Source organism: Periplaneta americana, chromosome 13 (assembly GCF_040183065.1).
Source record: "Periplaneta americana isolate PAMFEO1 chromosome 13, P.americana_PAMFEO1_priV1, whole genome shotgun sequence".
Classification (NCBI taxonomy): domain Eukaryota; kingdom Metazoa; phylum Arthropoda; class Insecta; order Blattodea; family Blattidae; genus Periplaneta; species Periplaneta americana.
Window position 1 is genome coordinate 10200089 of NC_091129.1, and position 20331 is coordinate 10220419.

The 20331-nt window shown below is 35.3% G+C and overlaps 1 protein-coding gene across 1 annotated transcript in view; it reads right to left on the reverse strand.

The window, feature by feature from the left end:
• Positions 1–19191, reverse strand: part of fabp (fatty acid binding protein) — a 179669-nt gene extending 160478 nt beyond the window's left edge. Inside the window, exon 1 of the mRNA XM_069842906.1 lies at positions 19036–19191. Coding sequence (XP_069699007.1) covers positions 19036–19108 — 73 coding nt within the window. The 5' untranslated portion in view covers positions 19109–19191. The remainder of the gene's footprint in view (positions 1–19035) is intronic.
• Between the last annotated feature and the right edge of the window lie 1140 nt (positions 19192–20331).

Below are 20331 nucleotides of genomic sequence, written 5' to 3' on the forward strand. Positions count from 1 at the left end.
TGATATGATATGATATATGATATGATATGATATGATATGATATGATATGATATGATATATGATATGATATATGATATGATATATGATATGATATGATATGATATGATATGATATGATATAATATAATATAATATAATATAATATAATATAATATAATATAATATAATATAATATAATATAATATAATATAATATAATGTAATATAATATAATATATGTCATGTAATATTATATAATATAATTTAAGTTATTTGAAGGGTTCAGAACCATAGTGGGCCAAACGTCATTTACTGAATACGTAGAAAACAAGGGTTAAAATTAAGTTATTACCACAATTCAATGGAAACCTATAACAAGTAAAATAAAGTATACACATTAAATCTAAATGATGTCAATGTTCATTAAACTATGGTTGCATGTAATAAAAATTAGAAACATGTTAAAGGAATTGTCATTGCACCAATGAGTGGTCTCTGGACCAAAATGATCGCATTTTAATTATTTGGATGCAATTTAAATTAAGTAACATAATAAACGATTTATCCTTCTATAAAACACGAATGTTCCCTGGATCAAATGTCCTATTTTAATTATGTAATTACTTTATATTTATTTCTAACGGGTGCAGCGGAGCGCACGGGTACGGCTAGTATGCAATATATGAGTTAATAGCTCACCAGGAATGCCTCATAATCTGAATCGCAATCCCGTTATCGGGTAAATTATTGTGCTTCCTGAGTTGAAAGTTTTGAAGATCGGTATACGGAAAACCAGAAAGAATGCCTGAAGAATTTGATAACAGAACACCAAAATGTGTTACAAATTTAAGTAACACAATACTTCCCTACCTTGTCCGTTTCAAAGTAAGAATGGGTAATTTCTCTTTTGGTACATCTGATGAGATTAATTCATTCATAGTGTCCTGCAGAAGGGAAGGTCTTTCACTGCAGATCCAGCATTCTCCAATATTTCCTATTTTCTGTCTTCCTATTAGTCTCTTCATATGAACCCTATATCTTATACTTTGAAACACATAATACTTACTTACTTACTTATGGCTTTTAAGGAACCCAAAGGTTCATTGCCGCCCTCACATAAGCCCGCCATCGGTGCCTATCCTGTGCAAGATTAATCCAGTCTCTATCATCATATCCCACCTCCCTCAAATCCATTTTAATATTATCCTCCCGTCTACATCTCGGCCTCCCTAAAGGTCTTTTCCCTCCGGTCTCCCAACTAACACTCTATATGCATTTCTGGATTCGCCCATACGTGCTACATGCCCTGCCCATCTGAAACGTCTGGATTTAATGTTCCTAATTATGTCAGGTGAAGAATACAATGCGTGCAGTTCTGCGTTGTGTAACTTTCTCCATTCTCCTGTAACTTCATCCCGCTTAGCCCCAAATATTTTCCTAAGCACCTTATTCTCAAACACCCTTAACCTATGTTCCTCTCTCAGAGTGAGAGTCCAAGTTTCACAACCATACAGAACAACCGGTAATATAACTGTTTTATCAATTCTAACTTTTAGATTTTTGGACAGCAGACTGGATGATAAGAGATTCTCAAACGAATAATAACACGCATTTCCTATATTTATTCTGTGTTTAATTTCCTCCCGAGTGTCATTTATATTTGTTACTGTTGCTCCAAGATGTTTGAATTTTTCCATCTCTTCGAAGGATAAATCTCCAATTTTTATATTTCCATTTCGTACAATATTCTGGTCACGAGACATAATCATATACTTTGTCTTTTCGGGATTTACTTCCAAACCGATCGCTTTACTTGCTTCAAGTAAAATTTCCGTGTTTTCCCTAATCGTTTGTGGATTTTCTCCTAACACATTCACGTCATCCGCGTAGACAAGAAGCTGATGTAACCCGTTCAATTCCAAACCCTGCCTGTTATCCTGAACTTTCCTAATGGCATATTCTAAAGCGAAGTTAAAAAGTAAAGGTGATAGTGCATCTCCCTGCTTTAGACCGCAGTGAATTGGAAAAGCATCAGATAAACACATAATAAAGATCCGAACTATGTGCAACGTGTAAACTACATGCTAGAAATATATAAAGCTTTAGAATGGAACATAAGTCTGAAAGTACACTTCCTTTGCTCATATTTAGACCAGTTTTCAGAAAACCTCGGAGCAGTGAGTGACGAAGAAGGTAAAAACTTCTACGAAGACATACAGGAAAAGGAAAGATTATACAAGAGGGAATGAATATCCATGATGACATACAATTGTTGAATGCTGAAACGTGATGATTCTGACAGAATACACAACAGAACATGCGTTACAGGAAGTTGTTCATTGAAGCGACAACGGCTCTATTGAACATGAACATTTGAATAATTTCTAGTGCTCTTTTCCTTAAAATATTATACAGGGTGATCCGTTTGAGTATGGATAAAATAAAAACACCATAAAACATTTACTACTGAACTTTATTTGTTGAAACTTTGTGCATACAACACTGAAAGATGGGAGATTCCTCAGAGCTCAACATGACTCCCATTTCGCACCCTGCACAACTCATAATGGTGATTCAATTCAGCCCATGTCCGTTGTAACATAAGAGAGGTGATTTGTTGTAAAGCTTGAGTACCTTTTACTCCAAGATCATCAATGTTCCTGGGTTTCTGTGAATAGACAATGTCTTTAACAAACCCGACACGAAGAAGTCAGGAGTGGTTAGATCTGGGGAGTTTGGGGATCAAGCCAAGAGATAGCACAGAGAATCGATTATAAAATTGTTGAAAATTTTGGATACCTTACCTCAAGAAAACTAAAATATGTATTTTTCATTGTTTTTTAATATAAGGAAGCCATTTCCTGTTATGTAAATTTGACTTTATACTATAACATAAATTTTATTTGAGAAAAAAACCGTCAGTTTCGTATTTATATCTTATTTTAGTACAAATTTCGCATTTTGAGTACATTTTGCATTTTATAGTACATTCAAAATTAATTAAAAAGGCATATACAGGTCGTGAAAAATGGAAAAAACAAAACCATAGACCTTTACAGGCATTTCGCATTTTATTGCTTTTGCAAAAAATTATCAACCCTAATAATATTAAATTGATCATATGGGTCACGTGAATAGCAGAATGTGAAATTAAAACATGCAACTTTGATATTTCATGAAATTATGGGAAAACGTGATGTGATACAGGAAAATAGACGTCGTTTGTGTAATTCTCACGTCTTAAATACAGTACTTGTATACAGAATCAACTAGTGGATCTAAGAATGATCTTAAATTTTTTTTTTGTAGATCTATAGTAGTCAGATTATACATTGAAGCAATTTGGACACTAAATTTAAATCACTACAACTTTGAATCCAGTTCCCTGTACAGGCTGATCCATTGGGGTATAGATAAAATAAAAACACCGTATAACATTTACTACTGAACTTTATTTGTTGAAACTTTGCGCATACAACACTGAAAGATGGGAGATTCCTCAGAGCTCAACATGACCCCCATTGCGCACCCTGCACGACTCATAACGGTGATGCAATTCACCCATGTCCGTTGTAACATAAGAGGGGTGATTTGTTGAAAAGCTTGAGTAATTTTTACTCTCAGATCATCAATGTTCCTGGGTTACTGTGAATAGACGATGTCTTTAACAAAACCCCACACGAAGAAGTCAGGAGGGGTTAGATCTGGGGAGTTTGGGGACCAAGCCAAGAGATAGCTGCTTCTCGTACTGGTTTCGCCTGCGACATTCTGCATGTTTTTTTTTTAGCACAGAACCTGTTTCTACAAACGTTCGATACCACAACATTATGGAATCATATTTAGGTACATTACGTACACCATACTCATGTCGAAATTTCCTTTGAACTCTTTTAATATTCTCAAATTTAGCATACCAAAGAACACAGTGTGACCGCTGTTGATTTGTAGTAGCCATTTTAATCATATACGATTTTCATTTGTCCTTTCAGATTATGCATTGTTGATTGACATATATGGAAACTCCCATCTTTTAATCGTAATATAACCAGCAAGAAATTTGTCCTACAATCATAATAGCTTTATAATAATAAATAGGCATGCGAAGTAGCTTCGCTGTTAAGGCATTGTGTTGTAAGACTGAAGATCGCGGGTTCTATTTCCAGTGGAGTCATGCATTTTCTCCATAGATTAGTCCTTCCTGCCGCACTATGATTCTGAAGTTTACTCATGCCCGTGTGCACCATTCTCGATTAAAATTTGACCATGGTTAAGTCGGCACTTGACCATCTTAAACGGCAATTTGCGGAGTATCAATCTCGATCAAAGTTAAACAAGCGAGTTAATGATGACCAAATTTGATCACGGGTGTGGGACCGATTATCTTGAATTGAACATGGTCAAGTCGAGAAAACCAAAATGGCGGCACGATTTGACGTACTTTATGGAGTTGAAGATGAAATGATGTATCTTGAACACGCAAATCACTGCGGAAATACCAGAATTTGTGTTATTGTGGAAAGAGTAAGTTTGTAGATGAATAATAAAAATGTTTTTTTTTCTCAAAATAAACTAATGTTTTGTATATGTTTCTGCTTTGGAAGATCGGGACTTTACTTGAGGACAAAATATTATTTAGACCTAATTGTCCAATTTTGTTAACATAATAATAAAGTAGCTATTCTATGCCGGTAATAACATAGCAAAACTAAATGACCATTTTGTAGAATGCGAGATTATCACTTATTAGCTATAGATTTGCCGTTTGAAACTATTAGGACCTACATGACGTTTTGGACAATTAGGCTATTTACGCTTGAATTAAGAGAAATTACACGGATACCTTCCTTTCCCTCTTACTCCAAAATTCCAACCTTGTGAACACAAAATAAATGGATAAATTTCAGAACAGGGATACTTTCCTTTCCCTCTTACTCCAAAATTCCAACCTTGTGCACACAAAATAAATTGGCACTAAAAACTACGTTTTCGTATGCATGATGATGCGTATTCGACATACACAGACGAATTGTTTTTTTTTTTTTAATTTAAAAATAATTGTTAGCGAAGTATCCGTATACTGAAATTTTCCCAAATAAATTATTGGCACTGAAATGTGTCTTTTCGTAAGCAAGATGATGAGCATTCGACAAACACATACAAATCTGCTCTTTTTAGTAGCCTATTTCAAGATAATTGTCAGTGACGTATCCGTATACTGAAATTTTCCCAATTATTATCAATAATATGAAATAACCGCTGTATAAATTACGTTACAAATTATGTGGAATTATGTAAACACGTATAACTCGTGTGAATTGCTAGGTTAAATCCAACCAGGTAGCCTGCTTTTCTCTTAGAGAACTTCCGTCAGTACTTTTATTCTCTAATATGGATGTAGAATTGCTGATGAGTTCTAAAAGAATTCCGACTTCGAATTGTGAGAAGTTCGGTGCTCTTTTCTTTTTTTCTTCCATGATTATTGAAACTTATTTGAAAACTGCGAGGATGTTTGAAACAGTCCGACAAACAAAAACGAAGCGATAATTGACAGAGTGCGTTCTTTCGCTGTTTTATACGCGGTAACCTAGCGCTCAGATGATTCTTCTCAAGCGAGCGTACCGTCAGCTGACGGTACTGTCACAGTCTACTATATACAGTCGCGAAGCTTGAGGTGTTTTTTTGCAAATCTCGTGATAAAGCGCTCCAAGCGGTTAGCAACTAGAAACAATAGACTGTCCATGGTCGACTTTGGACTGTGTCGTATTTCTATCGAGTGCTAGCTCGTTGCGTATTTCACATTGATGCTTGTGAAATGTTCGTTATTGGTTGTAATGAAAATGTTAATGGCTAAAATATAATAATTGGAATAATAATATGGGACAAGGAGGAGACGTTTGTAGTGCTATAAATTGTAGCAACAGAGGCCAGAGTTATCCTTTGTCCGATTTCCGAAAGATTCAGAAAGGTTCCTGGGTTTCCACAAGAATGCTGTGCAGAAACAAAAATCTTAATTTTGAAGTTCTTTGTAACTGTTAGAATACATTATATCCTTAAATTTCACAATGAAATGTTTCAGTCTAACCGAAAGGACATTAGATACCGGTTAAAGTTCTGTCACTTAGGCTACTAAATTTCCAGAGAAATAAAGGTTAGGTCTACCTTTTTTTTCAGAGAATATATTTTTAAATGTAGCTATTAATTTTGTTATTATTTTTATGTGTTATTTTACTAAAGACGTAGAAAAATTAAGTTTGTTTTAATGAAATTTATTGATCACGTTTTATTTTCAATTCTGGTGGGATTATTATTGCTCAGGCCTATTTTTTTCAAAGGATATGTTTTTAATTATAGCTGTAAATTTTGTTGTTATTTTTATTCGTTGCTTTACTAGAGACGTAGAGAAAGTCTGTTACAATAAAATTTATTGTTCACGTTTTATTTCCAATTCTGGTGTGATTATTATTGTTTAACCTCATCTCATTTTGTTAACTACGTAAGCCTACACTACAAGTACCGGTACACGTAAGTTACTCCATTAATTCATATTTCCATTATTATTGTTGTAAAGAGAAATGCAAATTAATATTTATTGGTTTCATAGTTAATTGTCGCTATAATCTTGAATGAGTGAAGCTATTATAGTAAATTTCAGTTCGTTTTGCACAAACAAAAATTATATTACTTATTTGTTGCAGGTATCTTCGAGTTTATGGTGGAATTTAATATACTTCATTAAAATAATAAATTAACTTTATGCATTTAATATTTCAATAATGGAAGGAAGGTGTTAATTTTTCCAAAAGAACACGACAACGAAAGTGTAACATATTTTGTCGTCTGCTAGGAGAGAGATCTGCGATGATGAGGCGATAGTAGCGATCCTAGTGGTGGGCAACTACCCATGTTTGCATTTTTACTACATATTGAGCTTCGCGACTGTATATAGTAGACTGTGGTACTGTGTTGATCGAGGGAAAATGTCGGTGCACCGCATCTGTAACTTGATCATTGTCAAGAATTAACCATGTTTCCGTGATTGCTGATAAACAGGCTAGATGATCGAGAATGGTCCACGTCGCTATCAGTGTCTAACAGAAATCAGTAACAGTAGCATTTCGTTGGGACTAAAGCCAGCGGGCACGTAGGTCCTACATTCCTGCTCGTGCTAGCGTCATTTGTCTAAAAGAGGTGGGAGCCTTAAACTCCCGCTACTCTGCGGACCTCTGGCGTATAATAGAGATACTATCTTTACTACAGTACAGTGAAACCTGTCTAAAGCAGCCATCTGAAGTTACCGTGTAAAATGGCCGTTTTATCAGGTGGCCGCTTGATTAATGTTGCGGTTTTTATGAATCGGCATGAAAAAACTGAATTTAATTGACTTTTTAGTACTTTGCGCATATAACAATCGTGTATATTAATGTCAGCCTCTTCCATTATTGCAACTAGCCTTTTCAAAGCTCGCTTACGGTACCTCAGTTTAAATTAATGGATAATACCTTGATCAAGGGGCTGGAAGTGTGATGTCCGCTCTAACCACCCATTACTAGCAAAAAATTGCTTACATTGAGTTCTTTGGTAATTTCAAGAGCTTTCTCTTGAATTATAGGCCCGCTTACTGGCAATTTCTTCTCCCTCGCACACTTGAACCATTCGCAAACGAAATCATTCACATTACTAAACACAAATTCTCTCTTCCTTTTTTGGCCACCACGCATATTTTTCTCTCATTCTTTTAATATTTCATCTTTATTCTTAATTATACCGTTTATTTGTGTCCTTCCACATTTGAATATTTCTGCAATTTTTCTCGCACATGTTCCCTTCTCACTTTCTTCAATCATTTTTCGTCTCGCCTCTAAACTTAACACCACTCTAGATTTATTGTTAGACATGATTTCTCTCTCAAACTAACTTCACAATTCCTCTGAATCAATTGAATGAAAAGAAGAAAAATTCGTAATAGCTGACCCAAATAGAGAAAGATAGAAAGAGGAGGAAAAAAAAATAAAAAAATTCGAATGGTTAACTACTGACCTAAGACATACTGTACTGTGACATTTTCGATACAAAAAGTCCGTGTTTCAATGCTTTAAAAATGAGTAAGAATTTAAAGCTGTGCAGGGTCAGAGTGAAAAGTGACAAAAGAGTCATAAAACAGTAACCAACTAACCCAAGATATGGAGGGTGTACTGTTGTGCACTTAGCTATTGTCCTCGTGACATTGCTTCCTGCTCTCTAACCATTGAAAAAATAGGTCAGACAGTATATGTGAAAAGATTTTTTGTTGGACAGTGACTGTTAAAGTCAGGTTCCAATCCAAATAGACCCCGGCCGCTGGCCGGCGCAAGAGGTGACCGCTAAATAAAGGGAGAATTTGTATTGATCTTATGGAAAATCCAATTGGTTCCAGAGAAAATTGGCCTTTTGGTCAGGGGGCCGTTTAAATGAAGTGACCGCAAAGGCAGGTTTCACTGTATTTGTTAACTAGTGAATAAGTAAGGATCCTAGACGTCCTGCTTTACCCAAGACAGTCCTGTTTTTAACAATTTTGTCCTGGTGTCCCCAGTGGCGACTCGTGATATTTTTTGTACGTAGGATATGAGATTGACGACTGATGACCATGACAGAAATTAATAATAATAATAATTTTATTTTTATCTAATTTTTTTATTTATTTATATTTAATGTGCTGTACAACAGCCAGTGGCCAATTACAGTTCAGCACAAAGAATGTAACAAAAACATAATACAAAAATAATTATTACACATAAATACAATTACAATTAGTTACGATGAATGGGTAAATAATGGATGACTTTAAAATACATGACTAAGAATACTATGAGACAATGATAATTGAGTATAATGACTAAAAGAATACATAAATGATAAATCGTTGCCAAGAGCAAACTAAGTCTATACATTGAAGGGACCGAATTCGCAGCCATGCATGTTGGCATTTTTAATGCATCTGGAGACTGGTGAAAGAAATTTCGAATTTCTAATATAGAAAAGTTTGCGGGCTCTCATATCTTTTGTTGGAATACGTAAGGTAATATTGTTTAAGAAAGAGTCACAGGATATATCACCTTTGAGGACTTTACAAAAGAACAGATAAGCTAGCTCATGGCGTCTAGCATATAGATTTTGACAATTAAAATATTCACATTTTCTCTCATAACTGTACCCGGAATTAATGGGCAGAAATCTGAATGAACATAAATATATAAATTTTCTTTGTATATTTTCTATTTTAGCTGAGTCCGTAGTTGTAATCGAGTTCCAAACTACAGATGCATATTCGAGTTTTCGATCGCATCAATGTATAGTAAAGCATTAAAAGAGAATCGGGCGTGGAAAAAGAATAAGTTATTGACCGTATTATTCCTAGCATTGCGTGATTGTAAATGTAATCAACGTGACTATGAAAATACAATTTACTGTCAAAGAATATTCCCAAATCTTTTACGCAATCCGTTCTGTTAATTAGAACATTATTTAGATAATTAAATTTCAGTGAAGAAGTTTTTCTAGAAAAGGTTATTACATTAGTTTTGGATACGTTAATTTTCATACCATTGTCTTCCGACCATTTAGCGACTGAATTAATGTCACATTGAAGTGATTGACAGTCAGTACTACTTTTGATTGTACGAAACATTTTAAAATCGTCTGCAAATAATAAAGTCAGAAGTTATTCTTTTACATATATCATCTATGAATATAATAAATAGGAGAGGCCCTAAAGTAGATCCCTGCGGGACTCCACAATTTATATTATAAGAATAAGAGTGTATATTAAACAGTCTTACACATGAAACTCTATTACTTATATATAATTCTCGAACTAGTTTACGTAGCTTATAGAAAGGCCAATATTTCCTAACTTATGAAGAAGGATATAGTGCGGGACTACATCAAAAGCTTTACTGAAATCGAAATATATTGAATCAGTTTGTCAGAATAATATAATAATAATAGTAATGATAATAATTTATTTATTTACTAAATTTATTATGCTGTACAACAGCTTGGGGCCAATAACAGTTCAGATTAAGATAAAAGTTAGGACAAGATTTATAGTGAACAAAGAATTACAAAAACGGCAGCACCAGCGTTGTTGGCGCTCAGAACTGCTAGCTGCCCGGTATTATTATAGTAAGGTATTTGGTTTAACCCTCAACTTGGCAAAGGTTCATTTCACACACTTACTTACTTACTGGCTTTTAAGGAAACCGGAGGTTCATTGCCGCCCTCACATAAGCCCGCCATCGGTCCCTATCCCGAGCAAGATTAATCCAGACTCTACCATCATATCCCACCTCCCTCAAATCCATTTTAATCATTATACTTTACAATAATAATAATAATAATAATAATAATAATAATAATAATAATAATAATAATAATAATAATAATAATACCGGACAGCTGTATACTAGCAGCATTGACGTGAGTGCGAAATATCGCGGACTTGACATCTAGCGGAGCGGCGTGGAATTACGTCCACAAATACAAATATTAACAAAGCGGAAATCGGAATATTGTTTAAGACGTGAGTTACTAATGTGGAGTAATATACGAGACATTTAAGAAATGTTGAATAGTACAGTATTAATGTAACATTATTTTATATCAAAGCTGCATATTATGAGAAATATTGCATGATTCAAATTATTTTCCGTAATTAATTGATGAGTATTTTTTCTTTGCTTTAGTGAGACAAAATTAATTCTGACATTAAGAATGAATTTACAATAACGCTTTATATGCCCATTGCTGACAACTGCAAAGAAATTAGTAAAGGCATGTGGACAACAATAAAACTTAATTTGCTAAAACCTTATAATTTCAAATATATTTTAACTTCTATTCATTTATTAGGCCTAAATATAAAATGTTAGAAATTTATTTTTTTCAGTCGTTGACTTTACTACTTTATATATTTTGTTAGGTGTTAACCTTTACATAATAAGTTGTGTGATGTATGAACATTTTCGTTGAGCATTTCAACATCATCAGATACAAACTGTCATTTTACAATATCAATACTCTCAGTGTTATCTACACAATCTACACATACAATACATGTTTACTATCATATGGGGATAAAACCTATTAAAAATGATATGAATTGGTTTTATAATGTTCAATTGTGGATACCCCAAATGTCAACAATTAAAATATATTTATACTATCATGGATATATATATATTTTTGCAAGTCATCACATGTGAACAATATTATGAACGATGTAATATTGTTCACATGTGATTACTTGCAAAAAAAATATATATATATCCATGATAATATAAGTATATTTTAATTGTTGACATTTTGGGGTATCCACAATTGAACATTATAAAACCAATTCATATAATTTTTAATAGGTTTTATCCCCATATGATAGTAAACATGTATTGTATGTGTAGAATGTGTAGATAATACTGAGAGTATTGATATTGTAAAATGACAGTTTGTATCTGATGATGTTGACATGCTCAACGAAAATGTTCATACATCACACAACTTATTATGTAAAGGTTAACACCTAACAAAATATATAAAGTAGTAAAGTCAACGACTGAAAAAATAAATTTCTAATATATTCATGGACTTTTCTGAAAATTACGCAAAATGAATTGCAAAATACTAAATATGCTAATTTTTATTGTTCTATTAACACAGAGACAAAGGCATTAGGCCTAATAAAGAATTTTGTTGACTCACGTTTTATGATCCCTCGGAAATCGAAAGTACGATTTGAGCAATTTGTAATGCTGTAATTTTGTAGCAATTATAAACAGCACATACTGTATACACACTGACATTTTATGATAATCTCTTCTATGGCACTTCAGTTCGAAATCGGATATTGGCTGAATCCATATCCGAATCTTTTCTTTCTTAACATTTGTGGGGGCACCGGCGTAGCTCAGTCGGCTAAGGCGCTTGCCTGTTGATTCGGAGTTGCGCTCTGGCGTGGATTCGATTCCAGCTTGGGGTGATTACCTTTTTGAGGTTTTCCCGAGGTTTTCCCCAACCGTAAGGTAAATGTCAGATAATCTATGGCGAATCCTCGGCCTCATCTCCCTAAATACTATCATCACCATTTCCATCGACGCGTCGTCAAATAACCAAGTAAAAAAACGTTTAGTGGGATACACAATAGAACTGCAGGATGCCGGGCCTTCAACCAAGACTATGACGTCATATCCATAACCTAAATGTGATTATAACTCATGACCGTACGCAGCGTTCTACCGCAGCCGGATTCGAGTTCTCCATGGAATGCTGCTGAAAAGGGCGATTCCGTAAATTTAGAAAACTTCAGTTCACCATATGGCGTCGTTCCTCTCACAAGGGAATCGTCCCAGGTCAAGGTGCTTGAATTTAATGAAAATACATGTATCCTATAGGAACCACAGGTTAATAGGCTATAATATGCTATGATTTTAATAGAACAATAGAAAAAAATTGGTAGGAAAATATAAAAATATGGACATTGCGATAGTTGTTTTCTTTACGGTCCGACAAGGTTTAATAAACTAGTGTGAGAAATGAAGCTTTGCCAAGTTCAGGGTTAAGATATGTCATTTGTTTCTATTTTGTCTTGTTTATGAAACATATTAACTTGAAAATCAATTTGTATAAACAAAAGCCGACCTAAATAAGGGTTCGATAGATCGGCCTACTAATCAATTCATAAAGAAAAATAAGTAAACAAAACAATTTTGTGACACTTGGAAAGAAAGAAAAACATTAAGATAAGAAAACGTACGAAATCATTTACAATAAAAATTTTGTTGGGTACAAATGATTACTAATGTAATGCTTGCTAAGGATGATTTTAACACGTGAGATCCTATGGCATCAATCGTTGCATCAGAAATTTTATATTGTTTAAGTTGATTTAAAGTTTCACGTGGGATCGTGCCACGGGCACCGAACATGAGCCCAAAAACTGTCCAGTGTGTGATGTGGTATTGTGCTCCAAGATGCTGACAACAAGGCTCGTAGATGACTTGTTTTTCACGACACACCTCTTGTGGCTGTTGCTCATGCATCTCAAAACGGATTGTGGGATCAAGAATGACACCCTTATCCTTCTGCCGATCAATTATGATGATATCAGCCCGTCTAGTAGAGCCATCGGAAGAGACGCAACCAACCTCCTCATAAACCTCATATGAAGCATTCTGACGGATTGAAGCTGCGATGAGAGAACGAACCGTACTATGTCTGTTGATTCGGAGCAATTCTCCATGATGGCAGAAACCCAAGACGTGAGGAAGCGTTTCTTGCTCGTCGCATCTTCTGCAACGGGTTGAGTCAAGAGTTCTACCAGGGAGAGTACGTACAGGTATTGTATTACAGTTCATCTTAATGGCTTGCGTCCACTGACTGCTCGAAAGTCCCTTTTTGGTTCAGATCCACGAATTACCTTTCTTCCAGTGAGAATAGAAAACAACTCCCAAACTTTACTTTTCAATTTGCTCCATTGATGAAAAGAATCTTCACGCAATGCTTTTCTTAGTTTTTGAGAAGAAATACGTTCAGAGCAATCGAAGGTAATTGGTAATTGTTTGATGCAATATTCAATTTCGTTTGGAAGATTTCGAGTGGCTGCTACATGAGGGTTGTCAACGTGTAAAACTCTTTGACAAATATTTAAGTGCTGAAGGTAAGCTTCCCACTGGGCTTTAAATGCTTCTAAACCTCGCAATCTTCTTGAAGCATACAACATAGCATCCAGGGTGTCAGTAGCAATGTTAATTATTTCCTTAACAGCGCTGCGAATCAATTTGTCAATATCAGATAGAAATTTCACTTTAAGATCTTTTAAAGGAGCACATTGGAAGGAGTAAACCAACTGAGGCCAGATATATTGATTTAATATATTTATCTTTTGGTCAGGCATGAGTAAAGGTGAAGTGACTAGCTGATTAAGATTTTTTGTCCATAGTTGCGCCGCATTAAATTTTATTTAATCATTAAAAGTAATGCCAAGATATCTCATAACTTCATCCGATTTGATGCAAGATATTTCTTGTCCATCGATCAAGGTAAGGGAATCAGAGCAGAGACATCCTTTATGTAGGTGTATAACATTACTTTTATGCGGGTTTACTTCAAGACCAATTCTAGCTAAGGAATTCATAGTCAGCGATGTTGAATATTGAGCGGCAGATTTATTTTTTACACAATAATACTAGATCATCCGCAAATGCAAGAATGGAAAGATTATTTAATTGAGGTGACATCACAGTCTACTATATACAGTCGCGAAGCTTGAGGTGTTTTTTTGCAAATCTCGTGAAAAGGGCGCTACAAACGGTTAGCAACTAGAAAAAATAGACTGTCCATGGTCGACTGGACTGTGTCGTATTTCTATCTAGTGCTAGCTCGTTGAGTATTTCACATTGATGCTTGTGAAATGTTCGTTATTGGTTGTAATGAAAATGTTAGTGGCTAAAATATAATTATTGGAATAATAATATGGGACAAAGAGGAGACGTTTGTAGTGCTATAAATTGTAGCAACAGTAAGAGAAAGAGGCCAGAGTTATCCTTTTTCCGATTTCCGAAAGATTCAGAAAGGTTCCTGGGTTTCCACAAGAATGCTGTGCAGAAACAAAACTCTTAATTTTGAAGTTCTTTGTGACTGTTAGAATACATTATATCCTTAAATTTCACAGTGAAATGTTTCAGTCTAACCGAAAGGACATTAGCTACCGGTTAAAGTTCTGTCACTTAGGCTGCTAAATTTCCAGAGAAATAAAGGTTAGGTCTACTTTTTTTTTCAGAGGATATGTTTTTAATTGTAGCTATTAATTTTGTTATTATTTTTATGTGTTATTTTACTAAAGACGTAGAAAAAATAAGTTTGTCTTAATGAAATTTATTGATCACGTTCTATTTTCAATTCTGGTGTGATTATTATTGCTCAACCTCATCCCACTTTGTTAACTACGTAAGCCTACACTACAAGTACCGGTACGCGTAAGTTACTCCATTAATTCATATTTCCATTATTATTGTTGTAAAGGGAAATGCAAATTAATATTTATTGGTTTCATAGTTAATTATCGCTATAATCTTGAATGAGTGAAGCTATTATAGTAAGTTTCAGTTCGTTTTGCACAAACAAAAATTATATTACTTATTTCTTGCAGGTATCTTCGAGTTTATGGTGGAATTTAATATACTTCATTAAAATAATAAATTAACTTTATGCATTTAATATTTCAATAATGGAAGGAAGGTGTTAATTTTTCCAAAAGAACACGACAACGAAAGTGTAACATATTTTGTGGGCTGCTAGGAGAGAGATCTGCGATGATGAGGCGATAGTAGCGATCCTAGTGGTGGGCAACTACCCATGTTTGCACTTTTACTACATATTGAGCTTCCCGACTGTATATAGTAGACTGTGGTGATATATTGTATCCATATTCTCCAGAGATATTACTTTCGCTTAATTCCTTCATCACGAAGTCAATGGCAACATTGAATAGAATTGGTGAGAGTGGAGCCCCCTGTGCAACTCCTTGCTTGATCATTGCGCGCACTCGGACCCTCATAACTCCGCAACACAATACACACTTTCGCTTTAATTAGCTATTCATTTTTTCTCTTAACTCACATTAACAAAGTAGTAGTGCAATCCATGATATCTGTCACTCATTCCTACACGTCCGGAACCATAGGTATGCAGCTGGAAGTCTAGGATCACGATTGTACATACTATGCTTTCAAGAACCGAAAGGGGAATTTGGACCTAAATTAAAACAACGTGTATCCAAAGATAAGCCATTTGATGTCGTGGTCAATGCGAGTAATTCCGATAAACTGACAAGAAATAACGTGAGAAGATGGTTAAGAGATGTTAAGAAAGACACACTACTACTTCTAGATTCCTAGAGTGACACTATATTTAGTTTTGAAGGGGTAAACAATACTTCACATGGTAACACAATTAAAACAAAAATTATCCTTTCAAAAACCACAAGATTTGGATGTGTATTTTTTAGGCAATATCAAATTGTAATTCAAAGGCTAGAAGAGTATTTCAGACATAAAACTATCTGTGAAAACATTCTAGAAACATTGCACGATAGGGGCTTCATAATGACATTGCATTCTGTTGTGTATCAACAATTTCATTCACCTGTCCTCAAAGACATGCTAAAATACGCGTGACAGAGGTGTGGATATGTGACGGAGAAACATATGGGAAAGTCTGATAACGTTCTTGCAAAAATGTTGCATGTTGGAAACAATGTATGTGTGTGTGTGTGTGTGTGTGTGTGTGTTTTACAGAACAGTGTGAAAAACCAGGATGTATAAAATGTTTGTATTTTTCAATGGCTCTTTGTCCCGACCACTTCATTTCGAATTCACACTATCATATTTAAGGTGAGTCTCAAAGTTAATACATATTTTAATATACATCTTGATTACACAACTTTTAACACTGCATCACTTTGCAAACGTATTATATGTCTTTCACGTCGAAAACAAACAGACATTCAAAGTATACAGAAAACCCACAACAACAACACATCCAATCACCCAACACATCACAAACAAGCTGCATTCCGAACAATGGTTTTTTATTTATTTTTTATTGGGTTATTTTACGACGCTGTATCAACATCTAGGTTATTTAGCGTCTGAATGATATGAAGGTGATAATGCCAGTGAAATGAGTCCGGGGTCCAGCACCGAAAGTTACCCAGCATTTGCTCGTATTGGGTTGAGGGGAAAACCCCGGAAAAAACCTCAACCAGGTAACTTGCCCCAACCGGGATTCGAACCCGGGCCACCTGGTTTCGCAGCCAGACGCGCTAACCGTAACTCCACAGGTGTGGACCCGAACAATGGTACACAGATTACTCAACATACCAATGAACCAACATGATTACAAAGAAGAGCTAAACACAATAAAATACATAGCACAAGAAAACGGATACAACCCTAACATAATAGACAACATAATACGAAAGACAAAACATAATCACAAAAAACACGAGTACAACACAAACACAAGAACACAAATTTTAGGTTATTTTACAACGCTTTATCAACATCTTAGGGTTATTTAGCTTCTGAATGAGATGAAGGTGATAATGCCGGTGAAATGAGTTCGGGATCCAGCACCTAAGTTACCCAGGATTTGCTCATATTGGGTTGAGGGAAAACCCCGGAAAAAAACCTCAACCAGGTAACTTGCTCCGACCGGGAATCGAACCCAGGCCACCTGGTTTCACGGCCAGACACGCTAGCCGTTACTCCACAGGTGTGGACACACAAGAACACAAAAAAAAAATGCATCACACTAACATACGAAAACAAAAACACAAGATTGCAACCTCATTCAAGAAATTAAATTACAACATCGCATACAGAAGAAATAATACTCTACAAAAACATCTCAACACACAAACAACACAAACAAACAAATACAACCACACAGGCGTATACAAACTCAAATATAACACCTGCAACAACTTCTACATAGGACAGACAGGCAGATCATTTCAAACACGTTACAAAGAACACACGACAGGCATGACAAAATTACAAAGCACTTCAACATATGCAGAACACATCACAAATGCTAACCACACACACAAAGATATCAACACAGACATGGAAATTCTACACATCCAACCAAAAAGCCAGAAACTAAATACACTAGAACAATACGAAATATACAAACACACAAAAACACATCCAAATGAAATTCTCAACATACAACTCAATTTCAGAACACACACACTCTTTGACTCCACATTACACTACACAAACACACCTCCACAGGAAAAAAACAAAAGGCGCCAAGACCAGCAACAACCAGTTTTGATGATGGCCAATAGCAGGCCGAAACATGTCAACAAGGTAACAAAATTTAACACGTGAAAGACATATAATGTTTTCCAATAATGCTACATGTGATTAACTTAACTGGTGACAATAATGCTACATGTGATTAACTTAACCGGTGACAATAATGCTACATGTGATTAACTTAACTGGTGACAGTAATGCTACATGTGATTAACTTAACCGGTGACAATAATGCTACATGTGATTAACTTACTTGGTGACAATAATGCTACATTGATTAACTTAACCAGTGACAACAATGCTACATGTGATTAACTTACCTGGTGACAATAATGCTACATGTGATTAACTTAACCAGTGACAATAATGCTACATGTGATTAACTTACCTGGTGACAATAATGCTACATGTGATTAACTTAACCGGTGATAGTAATGCTACATGTGATTAACTTAACCGGTGACAATAATGCTACATGTGATTAACTTAACCGGTCACAATAATACTACATGTGATTAACTTAACCGGTGACAATAATGCTACATATGACAATAATGCTACACGTGACAAACAAACTTAACTGGTGACAGTAACGCTTCATGTGACAAAATTAACCGGTGACAATTTTGACGTGACCAAATTAACCGGTGACGAAGTATACTGTGACAGATTTTCCTGGATCCACAGTTTTGTAGATACGCTGTTTGATTTGTTTTGTATTATCGTGTAATCTTATGTTTTGTTTTGTATTTATATTTTATTGCCTTCCTTGTGTTGTGTTTCATATTTGTTTCTTTTGGTGTAAATCGTGTTTGTTCCTTTTGTATTGCATCAACTTTACCGTCGGGTATCTGGTAAATAATTCACTTCTGATCGTTCATTCAATAAATTATGAAAATGTAGTGACTTTTTATTGAGAGTACGATTTTTTTACGTTTTCCTTAGTCACAACATCATTTGAATAGGTTCATTTAGGCCTGTGCAGAATGTTAACGATGAACTTTCGAAGTCAGTTTTAAGATTATAATTTCGATAAAGTTCTATCGACTTTAGTAAGTAACCATAGAATGAAAATTAGCTTCAACCTTGGTATTATAAATTTGAGCGGAAATTCTTGCACTTTATCTAAAGTTGTAACCGAATGATACAAAATCACGTCCGCAGGAGCAGTATAATTGCTGTATCTACAAAATTGCAGCTTACCTAGAGCCTTCATGACTTCATCGAAGTTCTCGCTGGAGGCCAGTTTGTACTTCTTGTTGAGAACCAAAGACATCTTGATTGGTGTCGGCTTGCAGAGGATGACGGCAGAGTGCGATGTTCACAGGTCGGGTATAGAACAGCTACTGCCATGGTGTGCCTGTGGAGGTAACGGGGGACTAACAGGGGTGGAGACAGGGGGGGACAGACTGGAGCGTGCTCGCAGTTTGGCGTTGCGTTCCGATACAGCATGACCCCTCGTACTCTTCCATTTAAACAAGACGCAATGCAGACACAAGAACAGTCCCCCCACACGAGATTATAAACCGGTATCCAGCCGAAAAATGTTTCTTGTTAAGTAATGTACGTCGTGAAAATATTGACCCTGCCTAAACCGACGCAATACATTCTATGGTAACAAGAATTAAATGCACGGCATAAAATTAGGACCATCTTGCCTTTACATTGGTTGCTATTGAGTCCTTCTTTAAAGGAAGCATTTCTGCGTACTTGCCGAACAGTGATGATTAGATATAAATGATGACAATTGGAATAGATTAGTACCTCGCTATATGCTAACTCTTACGTAAGGTAGTGCTTAATTTGTAAAATTTAAGATATCGGGGCCCCGAAATCTGGCCCAAGTGGAGATGAGTCCAGGGAGAGTTCTCTCCTAAAACAGTCTTTTCCGTTTAATTCTGAAATAGGGGCTAGAAAAGTCTTGCACAAAAGTGCTAATAAAACCAAGACTATTAATTTGATTTATATTTATTAAATAATTGTTACTATTATTATTATTATTATTATTATTATTATTATTAAACATTCAGCAGGCCTATTAATTCGCCTTTTATGCAGAACTTCCCAAAAAGTCTGTTTTCATTACTAGTATTTTGTAACATTTGCCAATAAAACTTGTTTCCGAGTGATGGGGATCAAAGTACTTTAACCATAATTTTAAAAATGTATAGAATTATATTTTATGGGAACTATTACTACGTCCAGTGCTGTCATGGAGACCATACGGGGCCATACATCGTATGGGAACCTGCAATTTTTTTAATTAATCTCATGGGGAAAAGAAAATTATTAGATCTTAAGATTTTAAGGTATCACTGCTGGATTTCATTCCGCCGCCTCCGAGGATAGATGGAGGCATTGATGGACGGATGGGATCTCTAGGAGAGGATGGCTGGAACATCCAGGAAGGGATGGATGGGACACCTAAGATGGGATGGAATGGGCGAGGCTTCTAGGATGGGATGGAATGGGACGAGTCGGATATCCATGATGGGATGG